Below are 19483 nucleotides of genomic sequence, written 5' to 3'. Positions count from 1 at the left end.
TCAAACAGGTGTGGTCGAAGTCTCCAACTACAATATGAAATGAGATCGGATAGGCTGTTCCTTGTCTACAGATGACAAAGTGCAGAGTCGTGAGTGCTTGCTTATATCTGGCCACTAGTGGTTTAGAACAGGTGGTCAGGATCTCAAATGAGAACTCGTGAGGCAAATAGACTGGTCTGCATTTGGTGTTCCAAGTCAGGGGAAAAATCAGTTTGACATAATTGCCACTTCAGAACACCAACGAGAATTGACCATAAAACAAATGCCACCTCCCTTTGCCTTACCAGAATATGCAGTTTGCTCCATTCTGAAAATTGTAAATCCTTCTGCTGTGTCCAGCATCTGCAGATAACCAAGTCTCGGCATTGCAAACAATTGAGATCTGCCTCTGATACAGAAGTGCTGCCCACAGGACAGATCTAGCGACTGCACACTTGCCAACAAGATGCTGGGTAGAGGAGGCCTCATCCCTCTGTGTTTCAGCCTGGCTTGGATTCCCCCTCATCTGCCACGCTTCCAACCATGGCAATGTCCCTTACAGGCACCGTGCTTGACTGATCTGCGTTCCTTCATCAATTGTGAGATCTGAAGATCATTGACGTAATTCAGAAGTTCGTTGTTAGAAAATTTACAGATTGTAGCCAAAGTAATTCAAAAGTAGAGTTGCAAGACAAAAAAGGTTATGAACCCTTTGCAATTAACCAATTTTCTATCCACTGAGACACTAATCTGCAATGCAAAGGGGTTATCAGTTGGAGAGAGGAAACAGTTCAAGATATACTCAAAGCCTCTGAAATAAAATGCAATTCCTATGCACTCTTGCAAATCCCTGGTCCATAATCACTCAAAGTAGAGAAGACATATTTGGGCCTGTAAATCCTGAAGCCATGCACTGGGAGCAAATGAATGTGTAACTGGCAGATGCACACCATCTCAAAAACTTCCCTGCCACCCTAACTGACACACCCTGCTCCAACAGTGGACGAATCTGCATATGCTACTCTGGCCACATTGGTTACCTCAGAACCCACAAAACCAGAGATGCAAGTCATACCCTACACCAAGGAGCTGCCTAACAAGGAAGAACAACTTATACATTGATATGTAAGGCAATACAAGTTTCTTTGTGGGATAAATGTTGGTATTAGTTTACTGGGTGTGGATTTTTACTGTACTCCTCACCGCAAGTACACATTTCACTTAGGTAGTGAAAGAATTGTCTCAAAAATGCTCTCCAAAATAGTATCTCTACAATGTGAACTTGATGTTTTAACTTTGGAGATGGGAAACTTAAAGGCTGCATTATGTAAATTCTGCACAATATATTCAACGAATGTTGTTTTACCACAAAAGTGAATTCTTAAAAACACACATCAATACGAGAAACTAAGGATCCAGTCTGTGGCATTTTATCTGTGAGTAAACAACATACCACATGCTGTTTTACATCTTGTGGAGCTGAAGTTATACCACATTTGAGTATCAACCAATTTTAACAGTAAATGTACTGAGAAGGATATAAAATCAGATTTTGAGATGTTTTGTTTTTAAAAATATGCATTGTATTGGCTAAGGCAAACAGCAGAAACAGGAGGAGAAGTTATGTGCTCTATCCACCATATTTTACTTCTCCATTTAAACAAACAGAACATTTCCAAGACTAATAACTCATATGAATTAAAATTAATTGCTTTTTCTACTGCTGTCATTGAATTATACTCCAAAGAAATGCTTACTGAAATATTTCTGGAGATTAATTTTGAGTTCTCTCTACTCAAAAATCCCTCAGTTCTCTGGACAATGGGTAAATAGTTCATCATACTTTACATTATCTAGTTCCTGGAATCTGAAAAATGGCAATCATTTCACTTCTCAATCATCTTGGCCAAGAACGTAACTGGATGACAGAACAGTTCCTCATTATCAAATCCCTTTATTCCTACATTAGAATGTAACTACAAAATGTTGCAAATGCTGTAAATCTTAAACAGAAAAGTGCTGGAAATGTTCAGAAACAGGCAGCATCTATGGAAGGAGAAACACATTTCATATTTTGGGTTCATGAGTTCTAGATAAAGGAAAACAACCTAAAACGTCAAATCTGTTTCTTTCCACAGATGCTGTCTGACTCGCTGAAATATTTGTTGCTCCTTCTAATTAATATTAAAGCCCAAAGCTACTCTAAAATTCAAAATATTTTAGATAGGTTCTTTACATATAGAAGTCATACTCAATAAATTAAAATATATACTGGATATCTATCGTTCCAATTGTTAAGGTACCAGTAGGTCATTAAGATGCTGTCTCCATTTACAAAGCAAGAACAATAGCTACTGTGCCTATGATTACTTTTAAAATATTTCATATCTACTTACAAAACCAAACTATATTGTTCTGTAAATTGTGTACTGCTTACCTTAACTGAACTTGAACTGTCTGCACACCAGTTTTAGAGCACCTGGAGAAAATAAAATATATTTCCTGTTTTTCAGCAAACCAAAATTTAGAAATTACACACATGTGCACAAAATAAATATTTTTGTATCAAAGTTCATATCTAAGAAGTAAAATGTGTACAAAATGGGAAGACTAGGTCACCAAAGCTATATCACTCGTGAGCTCATTAGTTCAACCTGTGATAATCAGCAGACAACTGTCATAGCTTTCTCATGTCTGCTATAAGTTGGAGACAATAACCTTGAACTTAGCTGCATTAAACCAGTTTAATGAAGGCAAAGCAATACTTAAAAGACAAAATTGGCAACAGCTGCAGATTCCCAGTTCACTATTTTCCCACAGATGAGACAGAAAAGCTGGTTAAAGTACACTTCAGGACAAATGAAGTTATTTTTTTGACAACATTCAAATTTGATAGTACAGAAAAATACACCTGAAGGTAGGGAAGATACATATATATATTGCCAAAGAGAGATACTTCATTTTCTGAAAATTTAACTGTGATTAGTAACATGAGCCATTTTGAAAAATACACAAATCTAGAAACTTACCCAGCAATAATCTGCTCTCTCTGCTTTTCAGTTAATGCAAAACGAAACTCATTTGATTGAATCCTCTCTATGCTGGTTGGGACTTAAAACAAAAAATGCCAATAATTAAATTATTTCACACCGCAATCAAAGCTGAAAAGAAATTCAGCATTCCTGAATGGAATTATATACCCTCCTTTTGTATATACATTCTTAATCAAGAGTAAATTTTAGTTCTTAAATTTATCAAAATGCTAATTTCCCTTTTTATCCAAGAAATAATTTCATTTTACCAGAGTAACAGTTTATTAAGTATGATTTACTATAACAGAAGAACAAAACAGTCAAATTATCCTCTGTTTTTTTTTAAAAGTTTTGTGTTTTAGGGCTTTTTTGGTAATTGTTTGCAAAAATGCTTATCTTTAATTATTGTATAAATAAAGTGAATACACCAGTTATTCTTTCTATGATAAAAATGCAGGGGATAATAATACCACATATGCAAGATCAACCCCTGATGTCAGCATTTTTACTATTCCATGTATTCTCTTTTCCCAACTCAGTCACATTACTATTGGATCTCGTAAACACGAGGTAATCTGCAGATGCTGGAATTTCAAGCAACACACATAAAAGTTGCTGGTGAACGCAGCAGGCCAGGCAGCATCTCTAGGAAGAGGTACAGTCGACGTTTCAGGCTGAGACCAGTTAGTCCTGACGAAGGGTCTCGGCCCGAAACGTCGACTGTACCTCTTCCTAAAAATGCTGCCTGGCCTGCTGCGTTCACCAGCAACTTTGATGTGTGTTGCTTACTATTGGATCTATTAGGTACATGTGATTGTTTTAAGAATGTGGCATGTAGGTACCACAAGAGTGTGAAAAAAATTACAGTAAAGACTTTATGCTTATTAATAATGCTAAATATATGTATATAAATATAAACTTGGAGGAATTGACACCCAGCCATCTCCATTCAATAAGATCATGGATCATCATGAATGCAAGTCTGCCTTACAAAATTTTTAGGACTGCTTCCATTAATCTTTGAGGGACAGAAGTCTAAAGAACCACAGACCTCAAAATATTTATGCCATAACTTCATTATTTTTAATTAGCAACTCAAAAGTATAATTTAAAGTCCATGTCCAACCTGGCTTGGATTCACAGCAATTTGTCATAAAACCACCAGTCTGACTTAAAAATTTAAACTTGCAACAAAATCATTCTCACATTTCCTTTCAGACTGAGAGGTTGAAAACTATATCCAATTCATGGAAAATCTGGCAAAGGCAAAATTGTAACTAAAAGGATAAAGTAATTTATAAAGGGTGAACAGCTGTTCAGCCAATGATATCTTGAGTTAAGAACTTGTTTTCAAGCTTTCAAGATTATCTTTGTGAATGGCAAAAATATATTGAAGTATTTTAGCTTAATATCACACAAGTGATACCGTTGCTCTCAAAGATATTTTCTTTCACAAATATCAGATTTGCTGTACTTTTACATAAGTAACATTGAACTTGAAGTATTTGGTTATCCTAACAACGGAAAAACACTAGCGAAGTTAAGGGACACAAACTTGTCACCACAATAAAGTTGATCTAGATCTGAACAATCATCTTAGAAGTCTGGTCTTATGAGGACGCTCATGCTATTTCAGATATCCTACAAACTACAGAGGGAGTTAAAACAATATTTTTCAAACAGGCCATCTATAATTATTACAATTAGAATTAAACTATTTCAAAGAACTTAATTATTGAAATCAACCATACTGGTGACTGCATTAAAGAAGGCATCTTGCCTAAATGTACAAATGAATTAAAGTTAAAATAACTTTTTCTTAATAGAAGTAAATTCATGTATGGTACAATGCCAAAAAATGTTACTAACAAAGTTAATGCACTCTTCAGTAGTGCCACTAGCCTGTGGATCACTAGAGAGTAGCTGAATTAAACTATTCTTCTAGTCCATTACACTCTTGACTTGTCACTTAAAAGATGAAAGACTTTTGGGAATTCATAGGATACGCTACCAAATTTATTCATGTTGATGTACTGCAGAGATCAATAGATTTACGAATAGAGCAGCACCTTATTATGTAACACAAAATACATACATGGTCTAAAATTTAAGTGAGTGCAGGTTTGCCTCTCTAGAGCTGGCTCAGATCCAAGGGCTTAATACAGGTTTCCCCTGCCATCCGAAGGTAGAGCACTCTTATGAAACGGTTCGTAAGCTGGAATGTCGTAAAGCAAAGAAGCAATTACCATTTACTTATATGGGAAAATTTTGTGAGCGTTCGCAGACCCAAAAATAACCTACCAAATCATGCCAAATAACACATAAAACCTAAAATAACAGTAACATATAGTAAAAGCAGGAATGATATGATAAATACACAGCCTATATACAGTAGAAATACTTTTCCACAATCATTGCCTGCACTGTTCTCTGTAGCGAAAATCTCACGCAAGCGCTGTTGGCAAAAACATGAAGCAAGCGCTCTCCAGTAACCTTTAATCTATGAAAGCTGCCAAATCATACCAAATAACATGTAAAAATACACAGGCTATACATAAAGTAGAAATAATGTATGTACAGTGTAGTATCACTTACGGGAATCGGGAAGACAGCGCAGAGCACACTGATGATGGTGTGTTAGGCTGAGTCGTTGGAAGTTGGGGTGGTGCAGTGGCCCCCACCCGCCAGGCCACTGACTGATACTGATTCGCGGAGAATGCAGCGGTAGCCGGGAGGCACACAGCACATCTTTAAGAAAAAAGCTGAAAAAAACATGCTAATTAATTAGGTCTCGCCTGGCACGTAGTTAATTAGCTTGTTTATTTCAGCTTTTTTCTTAAAGATGTGCTGTGTGCCTCCCAGCTACCGCTGCATTCTCCGCGAATCGGTATCCGTCCGTGGCCTGGGGGTTGGGGTGGTGGGACACTGGGGTGTCATCTCATCATTGTCTGTTTCCATTAGGGCAGGCAGTTCATCTTCTCCTGTGACTGCCTGCCTCGATGTCAAAGGTCGAGGTTTGTCGTCTGCTGTGGCTGATGTGGAAGGCTTGAAAAATGACAGTATGCTTGACTGCTGAGCCTCGCGCATTTTTCTATCATACAGTCCTTAGTAAGCACTCAAACCATCTTGCAAATATGCCCTAAACCGACGTACCCTTTCAAAATTAAAGTTGTACTTTATCATTGCAGCGAAAATCTCATGCAGTTGCTTCACATTCAGTTCCTGGATGACTTCACTTTCGGTCCGTTCGCTACTGCGTTCGGTTTCGATTGTTATCCTTTCCTCTTCCAATTGCATCAGTTCTTCACCTATCAGTTCTCGGTCATGGGATGCCAAAACCTCTTCAACATCATCTTTGTCAACTTCCACAAGCCAAACTCACTTTGTCCTTCCTTCGTTCACCACGATCAAAATGCTTAATTATGTCTGGTTTTACGCTAAGTGTAACACCCTTACAAGCTCTTTTAGGCTTTTCTGATACCTTAGAACTCATCTTGCAAACGGCTGCTCAAAGGCACATGTTTAAGCAATGCCGTTCTGAATCCGGGGGAGAGCAGCTGCTCGGGGTGCACTCTGATTTTTTTTTCTCGCATGCTGCCTTTTTTCACCGCTGCTTTTTCTGCGCGCTGCCTTTTTTCATAACAGTGAAAGCACCTTCTGAACAGTTGGATAAATCTTACATTAAAAGTATGGCAGAAGGTGGTTAATTCATGTGGAATTAATAACATGTTAAAACTCTTTAGATGGTGTGCATATGATACCGAATTCCTTCCCAACAGAGGAGATAAAAGATTTGAGCTATGGATAAAGAAAGGTCTTACAACCTACCTCTCATTTATAGATAAAAGAGTATTACAAAGTTTCCAAATCCTGCAGGACAAACATGGCCTAGAACATAATGACTTTTTTTAGGTACCTTCAAGTACGAAACTATGTTAACCAGAGTTGTAGATATACAGACCTATCAACAGTAGAATTAGAATTTTTCAAGATTCTGAATTCGGCTTGCAGTTCAATACCTAGTAAATCAGTTTCTCGATTATATAATGCACTTTTCCATGCTAAAAATGTAAATACACTCTATATTAAAGAGAAGTGGGAGAAAGAAGCGGGGCTGGTACTTTCAGAGGAGGCCTGGGGGAAAATCTGCAGCTTTCAATGGTCCTCGACTAATTCTTTGACTTGGAGAGAACATTGTTGGAAAAACATAAGATACTTCAAGACCCCATATCAGGAAAAATATAAAGATACAAATGTGACGTGTTGGAGAAGGTGCGGCTCCAAGGAGGCAAATCATTTTCATATTTTCTGGGATTGCCCTAAATTAAGTCTATATTGGGAAGGTATTCATAGAACATTAGTTAAGGTACTTAGGTCCCAGATACCTCTGAACTTTGAGACGCTCTATTTGGGGCATGTATTGTTTCTTGAACAGAAGGAAGATATAAAGTTGCTGCAGGCCCTCTTAGCGGCAAGTAAGAAATCAATCACTAGAAAGTGGCTAAATCCAATACCACCTACATTAGAAGATTGGCACGAAATTATCTTGGAAATATTTAAAATGGAAAAGTTGGCTTACTCCCTGAGAATTCAAAAAGAAAAATTTTATCAAATCTGGAATAAATGGATTGAATATATAACCCCAATGCGAGCAGACTTTAGATGACTCTCCTAATGATTTATACTGCTCTTCTCATCAACACAGTAATATTGCTAACGTAAGCACCCCTAGTCTAAATGTCTTTTTTTTGGTTTTCTTTTGGAAAATAGAGAATTAACACAAGTAAAGGGAAAGATTTGGGAAAGGGATAAAAAATGAAAAAATTAAGTAAATAAGTACATAGGGATTGGATAATTATGTCTGCGGGCAGGAGCAAGCATGAACAAATTAGGAGAAAAAAACACCTACAATGGTTGTTACATAGGCTTATATACAATATTTTGGACCAGTGGAAATGGTCCAGAAGAGTTATATGGAAACTATTATTACCATTTTTCTTAACAACTAATACCATTACTTAGCCTAATAGATCAGAATTACCACAGTACATAATTATCTATTTAAGTGTCTAATTTCCTTTTGTATCATCTCAATGTGTACTTAAAAATGTATAAATAATTATAGTTTTATACATATAAAAAAGGGAAAAGGTTATATGTGTGAAAAAAGTACATGATATTTGTGAATTCCTTATCCAAATAAAAATAAAATTAAAAAAAAACACCTTGTTAGCAAAAATAGGGAACTAATGTAGGTCTTTCGTAACAGTGAGGTTTCATAAAGCAAACGTTCGAAAAGCAGAGACACCTGTATACCTTTAAATCAACACATCTCAACTTTCAGAAAAAATATAAAAAATATTCACCGCCCTTGGAAGATTTCAAGTTTATTGTTTTACGCCACTGAATCACAGTGGATTTAATTTTGCTTTTTTTGACACTAATCAGCATAAAAAGACACTTTCATGTCAAAGTGAAAACAGATCTCTACAAAGTGATCTAAATGAATTGAAATATAAAACAAAATAATTGATTGCTTAAGTATTCACACCCCACCCCCCACCCCGGTCAGTATTCAGTAGATGTGCCTTTGGCAGCAATTACAACCTTCAGTCTGTGTGAATGGACATCTGGACACTCCAATTTTTCCCCATTCTTCTTTACAAAACTGCTCAAGCTCTGTCAGATTATTTTGGGATCGTGAGTGAACAGCTCTTTTCAAGTCTAGCCACAAATTCTCAGTTGGGTTGAGGTTTGGGCTCTGACTTGGCCACTCCAAAGCATTAACTTTGTTGTTTTTAAGCCATTCCTGTGTAGCTCTGGCTTTACGCTTGGGGTCATTGTCTTGCTGGAAAACAAAACTTCTCCTAAGTCACAGTACTCTTGCAGACTGCATCAGGTTTTCCTCCAGGATTTCCCTGTATTTTGCTGCATTCATTCTACCCTCTACCTTCACAAGCCTTCCAGGGCCTGCTGCAGTGAAACATCCTCACAGCATGATACAGCCACCACCATGCTTCACAGTAGGGATGGTGTGTTTTTGATGATGTGAGGTGTTTCACCAAACATAGTTTTTTGCCTGTTGGCCAAAAAGCTCAAGTTTGGTTTCATCAGACCATAGAACCTTCTTTCAGCTGACTTCAGAGGCTACCACATGCTTTCTGGCAAACTCTAGCTGAGATTTCATTTCTTTCTGCCATTCTCCCAAAAAGCTACAATTGGTGAAGCACCCAGGGAACAGTTGTTGTATGCACAGTCTCAGCCACTCCTGTTCGTTGGCAACCCTACCACCGCCCCCCAGTCGGCCGGTCCACAAGAATATTGTCAATATGAAACCGGTCCGCAGTGCGAAAAAGGTTGGGGACTCCTGGGCTATACCATGTGAGTGTAGCTGGCAGCCTCATACCCCGGTGAGATAGGGGTATGCCTGCCCTAACACATGAAGTCAGCTCTGGCAGACTAGGTGGATAAAATCTACAGTGAGCTCCAATGGCCAGGAAGGTACTGCAATGCTCCATGGAAAGCAAAGGGCATAGAAAACATCATGGTCATCCACTGCAACCAAGGAATACCCCAGTTTGTGATGCCTGTTCATACCACTGCACCTGGATTTCTAGGGTCCAGAGAGTCCAACTGCTCCAGTGCAATAGCTTTTCCACTTTAAAATCTCTCCCTCACAGGTTTTTTGTCATTGTCGGAAACGATAGACAGCAACAAATGAATGACATGAAGCTATCTACTATCACCGGTCTGAAAAAAGCTTTAAAATGTATGGAAGAATTTGCATAATCATATTTCTGCAAATTAGGTCATTCATATTCTAAGGGAGCCCTGTATCGTTCACACTATTGACCTCCTTATTTAATGAATGATGTTACTACATGAGTGGTAGTTAGGGAAGATTAAATAGACCAATCCAGGTTATCTTACATTTGACGGAGTTTAGACAAGTGAGAGGGATTCAACGTAAATGTACAAGATCCTTGATGAGAATTAAAGGGAATCTTAACATGGTGGGCGTGGAACGTATGCTTCCTCCTGTGGGAAAATCTACAACTAGGGATCACTGCTTAAAATTAGGGAGAAAGCAATTTAAATCAAAGCCAACATGAAAATAATTTCTCTCAGATCTGGGTCATTGGAACTGTGGCTCCCTTGTTCTTAGAGGAAAAAAGTCCTTACTTATTTTAAGTCAGAGGTAGATAGAAAGTCAGTGAGTAAGGAAGTGAAAGGACACCCCAGATAGATAAGAATGAAGATGAAAGGTTCGCACAGATCAGCCACAATTATATTAAAAGGTGGAGCAGTCTTTGAGGTCTGAGTGGCCTACTACTGTTTTTAGTTTCTATGCATTCAAATATATTTAATTATTTAGAAAGAACTACAGGACTGTGCAAAAATCTTAGTTATATTTATACCTATATAAGCTTTCTGTTTAAAGGAATTAATTGTTAAAATTAAAAATTCTGAATGGCTTGGAGTATTGCTTTAATGTTTGCCTCAGGTCCAAGCCACCATTTTTCAGACCTTTCAAAGTAAAGACCTCTGTCACATCAGAAGGTAGCCTAACTGCTTTTCAAAGAGTCAAGGCAGTGCAGATTCTGGACATCTGAAATAAAACAGAAAAATTTAAGAATTCTAAAGTCAGCTAGCAGCTTGGAGAGATATGAGAAGCCACCTCCCTGAAACATTAACCCTGTTTGTTGCCTGGCATGCTGAGTTTTAAGAGAATGGGGGGAGGGGGGGAAGAGAGGGGAGGGGAACAATGACTTACCTGGCAGAAGCAATAGTGCCTGTGCCTCTGGCACTGAGTATGGCCCTGTGGCTCAGAAGGGCAGGAAACTGAAGAGGATGTCAACAGTAATAGGGAGTCTACAGTTAGGGGGACAGACAGGTGATGCTGTGGACACAAAAAGGAAACATGGATAGTTGTTTGCCTCCCAGGTGCTAGGGTCCGCGATGTTTCTGAACGCATCTACAATAGCCTGAAAAGGGAAGGTGAGCAGCCACAAGTCGTGGTACATATTGATACCAATGACATAGGTAAAAAAAAAAGGGAGAAGGTCCTTAAAACAATACAGGGAGTTAGGAAGGAAGTTGAGAAGCAGCATCTCAAGGGTAGTAATCTCAGGATTGCTGCCTGTGCCACCTGACAGGGAGGATAGGAAGAGAATGGGGTGGCAGATAAATGCATGGCTGAAGAATTGGAGCAGGGGGCAGGGATTCAGATTTCCAGATCATAGGGGCCTCTTCTGGGGCAGGTGTGACCTATATACAAAAGGAATGGGTTGTACTTGAATCTGAAAGGGATCAATATGTAGTAAGGGTAATGTCACGATTGTAATGGGACACTTCAATATGCAAGGGGATTGGGAAAATCAGGTTGGTGTTGGATTGCAAGAGAGATAATTTATTGAATGCCTATGAAATGGCTTTTTAGAGCAGCTTATGCTCAAGTATACTCGGGGAAAAGCTATTGGGTGTTGTGTAATAACCCAGATCTTATTAGGGAGTTTAACATAAAGGAACTCTTAGCTGGCAGTTATCATAATATGATTGAATTCATACTGCAATTTGAGCGCGAGAAGCACAACTCACACGAATGAGTATCGTAATGGAATAAAGGGAATTACAGAGGCACGAGAGAGCTTACCCAGGTAGGTGGATGGGGATACTGGCGGAGATGATGGCAGAACAGAAGTGGCTGAAGCTTCTGGGAATAGCTCACAAGGCGCAGGATAGATATGTCCAACAGAAGTTGTTCTCAAATGGCAGGGTTAGGCGACTGTGGCTGACAAGGGAAGTTAAGGACTGCATAAAAGCCCAGGAAAGGACATATAAGGTAGTAAAAGTGAGTGGGAAGTTAGTTGATTGGGAAGTTTTTAAAATTCAACAAAATGCAACTATAAAAGGTATAAGGAGGGAAAAGATGAAATATGAGGACAAACTAGCCGACAAACTAAAGCAGGATACTAAAAGTTTTTTCAGTTAAATAAAGAATAAAAGGGAGGTGAGAGTTGATATTGAACCACTGGAAAATTACATTGGTGATATAGTAATGGGGAACAAAGAAATGGCAGATGAACTCAGTAAGTACTTTGTTTCAATCTTTACTGTGGAAGACACTAGCAGTATGCCCGAGGTCTGTGAGTGTCAGGGAGCAGGAGTGAGTGCCATTGCTATTACAAAGGAAAAATGCTAGGCAAACTGAAAGGTCTTAAGGTGACTAAGTCAGCTGGACCAGATGGACTACATCCCAGAGTCCTGAAACAGGTTGCTGAGGAGATAACGGATGCATTTGTCACAATCTTTCAACAATCACTTGATTCTGGCACGGTCTTGGATGACTGGAAAATTGCAAATGTCACTCCACTCTTTAAAAAGAGAGGAAATTATAGGCCAGTTAGCCTATCCTCAGTGGTTGGGAAAGTGTTGGAATCCATTACTAAGGACGAGGTATTGAGGTACTTGGGGACTAATGATAAAATAAGTCAAAGTCAGCTTGGTTTCTGTAAAGGGAAATCTTGCCTGACAAATCTGTTGGTATTCTTTGAAGAAGTAACAAGCAGGGTGGATGTCAGTTACTCATATTTTCATAAGGCATTTGATAAGGTGCCTCATGGAGGTGCTTAACAAGATAATATCCTATGGTGTTGCAGGAAATATACTGGCATGGTTTGGAGGAACAGCTGACAAGCAGGAGGCAGCGAGTGGGAATAAAGAGGGCCTTTTCTGATTGGCTGCCAGTGACTAGAGGTGTTCCTCAGGGGTCAGTATTGGGACCGCTACTTTTCACATTGCTTGTCAATGATTTATATAGTGGAATTGATGGCTTTGTGGCTAAGTTTGCGGATGATACAAAGATAGGTGCAGGGGTAGGTAGTGCTGAGGAAGCAACGTGATTGCAGCAGGACTTAGACAAATTGGAAGAATGGGCAAAAAAGTGGCAGATGGAAAACAGTACTAGGAAATATATGATAATGCATTTTGGTAAAAGGAACAAAAGTGCAGATTATTATCTAAATGGGGAGAAAATTCAAACATCAGAGGTGCAAAGGGACTTAGAAGACTCAGAAGGTTAATTCTCAGGTTGAGCCTGTGGCAAAAAAGACAAATGGAATATTGGTATTTATTTCAAGAGGAATAGAATATAAAGCAGGGAGATAATGATGAAGCTTTATAAAACACTAGTCAAGCCACACTTGGAGTACCGTCAACAGTTTTGGGCCCCTTATCTCAGAAAGGATGCGTTGTTATTGGAGAAGGTCCAGAGGAGTTCCCAGAGGATGATTCCAGGAATGAAGGGGTTAACATATGAGGGGCATTTAGCAGCTTTAGGCCTGTACTCACTGGAATTTAGAAGAATGAGTGGGGATCTCATCAAAACCTACTGAATGCTGAAAGGACTATACAAGGTGGAAGTGGAGAGGATGTTTCTTCTGGGTGGGGGGGGTGGAGTATACAGAACTAGAAGGCATTGCCTCAAAATTGAGGGATGGCCTTTTAGAACAGAAGTAAGGAAGAATTTTTTGAGCCAAACAGTGGTGAATCTGTGGAATACTCTGCCAGACTACGGTTGAGGCCAAGCCTGTGGGTATATTTAAAGCGGAAGCTGATAGATTCCTGATTAGTCGGGGCATCAAGAGACATAGTGAGAGGGCAGGTGTATGGGGTTGAATGGGATCCAAGATCAGCCATATGAAATGGTGGAATGGACTCGATGGGCCAAATGGCTTGATTCTGCTCCTATGTCTTATAATTTTAAGTTGAGGTGATTGATTTGATGGGAAAAAGAGATCAGATTTAATGATGGGAGTAGCAAGATTCACAGCATGTGACTTTAAATATGACTAAACTACATTTATGAAGGTATCTTCTTCAGAGTGTTTTGGTCATCCTAACCAAGGTGAACACAGTTACTAGTCTGTTTTGTTACTTGATTATTCACATCAATTGCATTGCTATTCTTAATATATTACCATTTTTAACCATATTGGAAAGAGTTCTTGTTATTTGTGTTAAAGGCTCCTGATCTAATCTGCCCAACTGCAATAACATTCAATTCCTTTCTCCCCATATATATTTATATGGCTTCACCTTAAATGCCTTTTCTTCTTGGGCATTTCCTTGGGATCGAGGAATATCTGCCTCCATTCCAGTTTTGTCGATTATGAAGTGACTGACAAAGCCAACATGGAAAAAGCAAACTGATCTATAAATTAAGATGATTGGTGGGCTAGGCAGGTGGGTAGTTTAAGACTGCATACTCTTATATTTAAATAGAACTTCTGCGTAGTCCTGATGCATGCTCACAAGTTTCTCTACAGTAGGGGTCGCTAACCCGTTGATCTTTGAGACTTTCCCAGTAGATCCCGAAAAAAAATCAAAAATAAATACACAAATACTGTTGTAATGTGAGCATTATAAAAATAAGTAATACTAATTAGGATAATGGTAATATAGCAATACTTTTGCCACGAAGCTGTTTGTAAAGAGAGATTGTTTCCCGGTTGCGGGGTTTTAGTTCCGTTCTTTCTGCCCACTGCGCATGTGTGTAGCACCCTCTCCATGAACTGCGTTTTCAGCGTGGCTTGTGCTGCATCAAAGTGATCAATTAAATTAGATACGCAGTGGTCCCCAACCACCAGGCCGCGAAGAATGCAGCGGTACAGCGGTAGTTGGAATGCTCCCAGCACATCTTTAAGAAAAAAACCGAAATAAACAAGCTAATTAATTAGGTGCCGCCCGGCACGTAAATGTCGGCCCAGATCAGAGGCGATTGCCGATTGCATCACCTCTGATCTGGGCCGACATTTATGTGCCGGGTGGCACCTAATTAATTAGCTTGTTTATTTTGGCTTTTTTTCTTAAAGATGTGCTGGGTGGGTTCCGGCCACCGCTGCATTCTTCGCGGCCTGGAGTTTGGGAACTACTGGATAAGAGTACAGACTGTCGCAAACATCAATATACGGCACTCGCTCGTGATATCCTGATAGCATGGCGGAGGCTCCACGAAAGAAGGTGAAAACGTACAAATTCCATCCAGAATGGGAAGAGGAATTTCTATTTACAGGTGTCGCCCGCTTTTTGAATGTTCGCTTTACGAAACCTCACTGTTACAAAAGACCTATATTAGCTTCCTGCTTTCGCTAACAGGTGTTTTCACTGTTACGAAGAAAAGTAGCGCGCAAAAAAAGGCAGCACGTGCCCCGAGCAGCCGCTCTCCCCCGATTTGGAACGGCATTCTCGCCGGCATTGCTTAAACACGTGCCTTTGAGCAGCCGTTTACAAGATGAGTTCTAAGGTATCGGAAAAGCCTGAAAGAGCTTGTAAGGGTGTTACACTTAGCGTAAAACTAGACATAATTAAGCGTTTCGATCATGGTGAACGAAGTAAGGACAAAGTGAGTTTGGCTTGGAAGTTGACGAAAATGATGTTGAAGAGGTTTTGGCATCCTATGACCAAGAACTGATAGATGAAGAACTGATGCAATTGGAAGAGGAAAGGATAACAATCAAAACCGAATGCAGTAGCGAACGGACCGAAAGTGAAGTTGTCCAGGAACTGAATGTGAGGCAACTACGTGAGATTTTCACTGCAATGATAAGTACGACTTTAATTTTGAAAGGGTACGTCGGTTTAGGGCATATATGCAGGATGGTTTGAGTGCTTACAAAGAACTGTATGATCTAAAATTGCGCGAGGCTAAGCAGTCAAGCAAGCCTTCCACATCGGCCACAGCAGACGACGAACCTCAACCTTCGACATCGAGGCAGGTAGACATAGAAGAAAATGACCTGCCTACCCTCATGGAAACAGACGATGAGATGACACCCCAGTGTCCCACCACCCCAAACCCCGGGCTGCAGACAGATACCGATCTGCGGAGAATGCAGCGGTAGCCGGGAGGCATCCAGCACATCTTTAAGAAAAAAGCCGAAATAAACAAGCTAATTAATTAGGTGCTGCCCGGCACGTAAATGTCGGCCCAGATCATAGACGATTGCCGATTGCGTCGCCTCTGATCTGGGCCAACATTTACATGCCAGGCGGCACCTAATTAATTAGCTTGTTTATTTAGGTTTTTCTTAAAGATGTGCTGGATGCGTCCCGGCCACCACTGTACCCCTGCATGCTTCGCGGATCGGTATCGGGTCGCTGCCTGGAGGGTGGGGGCCACTGCACCACCCCAGCCTCCGACGACTCAGTCTAACACACCATCATCAGTGTGCTCCGCGCTTTCCCAATTTAGGTAAGTGATACTACACTGTACATACATTATTTCTACTTTATATCGGCTGTGTATTTTTACGTGTTATTTGGTATGATTTGGCAGCTTCAGAGCTTAAAGGTTACTGGAGAGCGCTTGCGCCGTGTTTTAGCCGAGAGTGCTTGCGTGAGATTTTCGCTACCGAGAACAGTGCAGGCAATGATTGTGGAAAAGTATTTCTACTTTATATAGGCTGTGCATTTATCATATCATTCCTGCTTTTACTATACATTACTGTTATTTTAGGTTTTATGTGTTATTTGGCATGATTTGGTAGGTTATTTTTGGGTCTGCGAACGCTCACAAAATTTTCCCATATAAATAAATGGTAACTACTTCTTCGCTTTATGACATTCCGGCTTACGAACTGTTTCATAGGAACGCTCTACCTTTGGATGACGGGGGAAACCTGTACCTTGGTGAAAGACAAGTGCGTATGTATGTTGTGCCACCAAACACAAGCACTGACTAAAAGAGGGAACTGGAGCAGCACCACAACAGCAACCACCAGAAATTTAGACACCTACCCCCCAAAGAGCGCAATTCGTGCCAGGTGGGGGATCTTGGGCTTAAAAAGTTTGGTGACCACTACTCTACAGCAGCTGAAAAGCTAATTTGCCATGAATGATAATGGGCCAGGGATTCCCAAGAATCAATGGGATCAACATCAAAATTTGTAAATATATGTTGGAATTCATCATACCTTTTACAAAAGTGACGACTCTTTCAAGGCAAGAGGCTGCTAAATGTCTTTTGTACATCATTTTGAATTTTTATTAACACCTTTGTGCTCTTCAAAATGAGAGATGTTAGGGAGAGAAGTATACGTTCCAGTTATTAAACAAGCTGCACTATTAACCAAGTTAACTTAGCAGAGTTCATGCTGGAAACAGTGTCTTTTACTCTGAAGGCAGTTTTTCTGTTTTCCCACATCAGTCATCCTATGGCCTCCATACAATGTTTTCATTTTACTTTATTTAGTCACCAGTCAGAAGTAATAATCTACAAGAGACTGGGTTGAAGTAGAAAAGAGAGACCGTTAAGGAAGGACTGCATTGAAGACTTCTACACTACACCTGAACTTGACTATAATTTTTTAGGTTACAGATAGTTGTAAATTGCTTGACTACTATGGCCTAATTAGTGAAGTAATTTATAATTATTAGTTCCCTAAAAAAATTAAGGCACTGCACAATGAAATGAGTCACTGCCTTCAATGACAAAAAGAACTGAGATAATGTAAAATTGCTATTTTGAAAGGTGAGAATATTTAAACCACTACTTCAATGTGAAACAGAAACAAAAGGATTTTGAAATCTGTAAAAACTTCTTTTGTTCATATTATTGATGCATCTACGTATTATTGAAATGTTTAGTTAAGAGCAAATTTTGAAAATAAACAGATATCTCCCAGATAACCCAAGCACATGATCAAGATCTATCTGAGGAAACTCTATCACCAAGACATTCCTAATTTTGGGCTTTATTTTTAAACAAACGCAAATCAAAGAAAATTTATAACTCTGGAGGCCATTCATCATTGCATCATGTCTGCGCATGTTGAAAATCTAACAAAGTATTAACCTACCTAGTTCTGTAGGTATCATGAGATTATCCAATATTTCATAGAAAGGCAATTCTGTTAATCTCACTTTAGACTTTGTATCATCCTTTCCTGCGTGACAAATTGGAATTGATGTTCTTGCATTCAAAGCTGCTTCTGAAGAATGCAAAGGAAACGTTGGTGCAGACAGAAGCGGTTGACTCTGTGCATTTGTCGAAGCTAAACTGTTCCTCTGAGCATGCAAGTCTTGAATCTTCTTTAGAATCTCCGATGAACAGTTGGTCCTTACCAGGTGTAATGCTCGTGACACCAATTCATGTTTCAGCCCACTTTTGTTACGTCCTGCAAATCTTAAAAGTGCTTGAAGCTCAGATATCCTAAAGCCCAGGATCATGTTCTTTTTTTGTGGGGTGGGGGGGGGAAGAATAAACAAGGTTATTAATATAGTTCTGGTGATTAGCACATTGAAATTACAAAGTAGAATACACACACTAAATAATAGGAAAATGAAGCCATGATTTCAAAAAATTGAAGATTTAAATAATGTTTTTCTAAAAAATCCTCCAAATATCTGAGAATTTGGAAAAGGGATCAAAAAACTAACAAAACATGATTTTGGAGCAGTTTATCTTTAATTAATTACTCTAATTTTATGTACCTTAATTAAGTTGCTTCTCAATCTTTCCTAAGGAAAATGAAAATCCCAGTTTATCCAATCCTACCACAAGTTTTTCTACTGACATCTCATAAATCTCATTTTCATCTTGTCTAGTCCTGTAATGTAGTGACCAGAACGTTATGCTAGATTCAAACTGTGGCCTGACTGATGTTGTATAGTGCTCTAGTATAATTCCTTCCATATATTCATATACAAAATTCAGATTATTCAGAATTACAAAATTATGTCATCTTTTCCATTGTATCTAGGCTACTGAAAGAAAGCATACCATTTAAATCATCTCACTGCTTCTTTAAGGATCTGTGACATACAATCGTTTCCGATGGTTCAATGTACACATTGTTTCATGCATAAATTTTTTAAAATAATATATAAAACTATCTTCAGGGTATATTTATAAACTATGTATGTAATGTAAATGGATTTTGTGTTTAGATTTGGGTCCCAACCTCAAGCTATCTCATTATACAGATGCAAATATTCCAAATTCCAAAACACTTCCAGCTCCAAGCATTTCAAATAAGGGATACTACTGCTACTACTAGGTCAGGTCAGGGCCTTGCTTCGCTACTGGTACCACGTAGCCCAGTACTACCTGTCTCGGGTCGGGTTGTCGGCGACTCAACTGGCACACCCCCTGGTGCACTTCGGTTAACCAGGGAAGAGGATGTGTAGGCACACAGCAGGGCTGAAAACAAAACCTGTCAAAGGGCAGATGAACTCTTTGTGAGTCAATGGCCACCTACTGTCTGTGTGAGGAGTGGTGCGCTCTCGTTTCGCACTTTGTAAGGCAAGATAAGGGATGTTCAACCTATCCTACAAAAAAAAGATACAAATACTATGGAACTCCAAAGGGAGCAACTTTCTAGTCACAAAACACTCAGCAAATATTACAGCTTGCTTCTTGCAACTGAACTAATTTTGGATCCAATTTAACACATACCCTAAACTTTTTTATT

The 19483-nt window shown here is 39.3% G+C and overlaps 1 protein-coding gene across 4 annotated transcripts in view; it reads right to left on the bottom strand.

The window, feature by feature from the left end:
• Positions 1-19483, bottom strand: part of LOC134337375 (E3 SUMO-protein ligase PIAS4-like) — a 120928-nt gene that overhangs the window by 38166 nt on the left and 63279 nt on the right. For 3 of the 4 annotated variants that reach the window (XM_063032334.1, XM_063032335.1, XM_063032336.1), the window contains 3 exons: positions 17870-18242; positions 3009-3090; positions 2417-2458 (listed from right to left, as the gene is read on the bottom strand). In XM_063032334.1, the coding sequence (XP_062888404.1) occupies positions 2417-2458; positions 3009-3090; positions 17870-18242 (497 nt within the window). The remainder of the gene's footprint in view (positions 1-2416; positions 2459-3008; positions 3091-17869; positions 18243-19483) is intronic. The other variant, XM_063032337.1, reaches the window with a different exon arrangement.

The sequence above is a fragment of the Mobula hypostoma genome, chromosome 24 (genome assembly GCF_963921235.1).
Source record: "Mobula hypostoma chromosome 24, sMobHyp1.1, whole genome shotgun sequence".
NCBI lineage: Eukaryota > Metazoa > Chordata > Chondrichthyes > Myliobatiformes > Myliobatidae > Mobula > Mobula hypostoma.
This window is presented reverse-complemented; position numbering and strand designations above follow the sequence as displayed.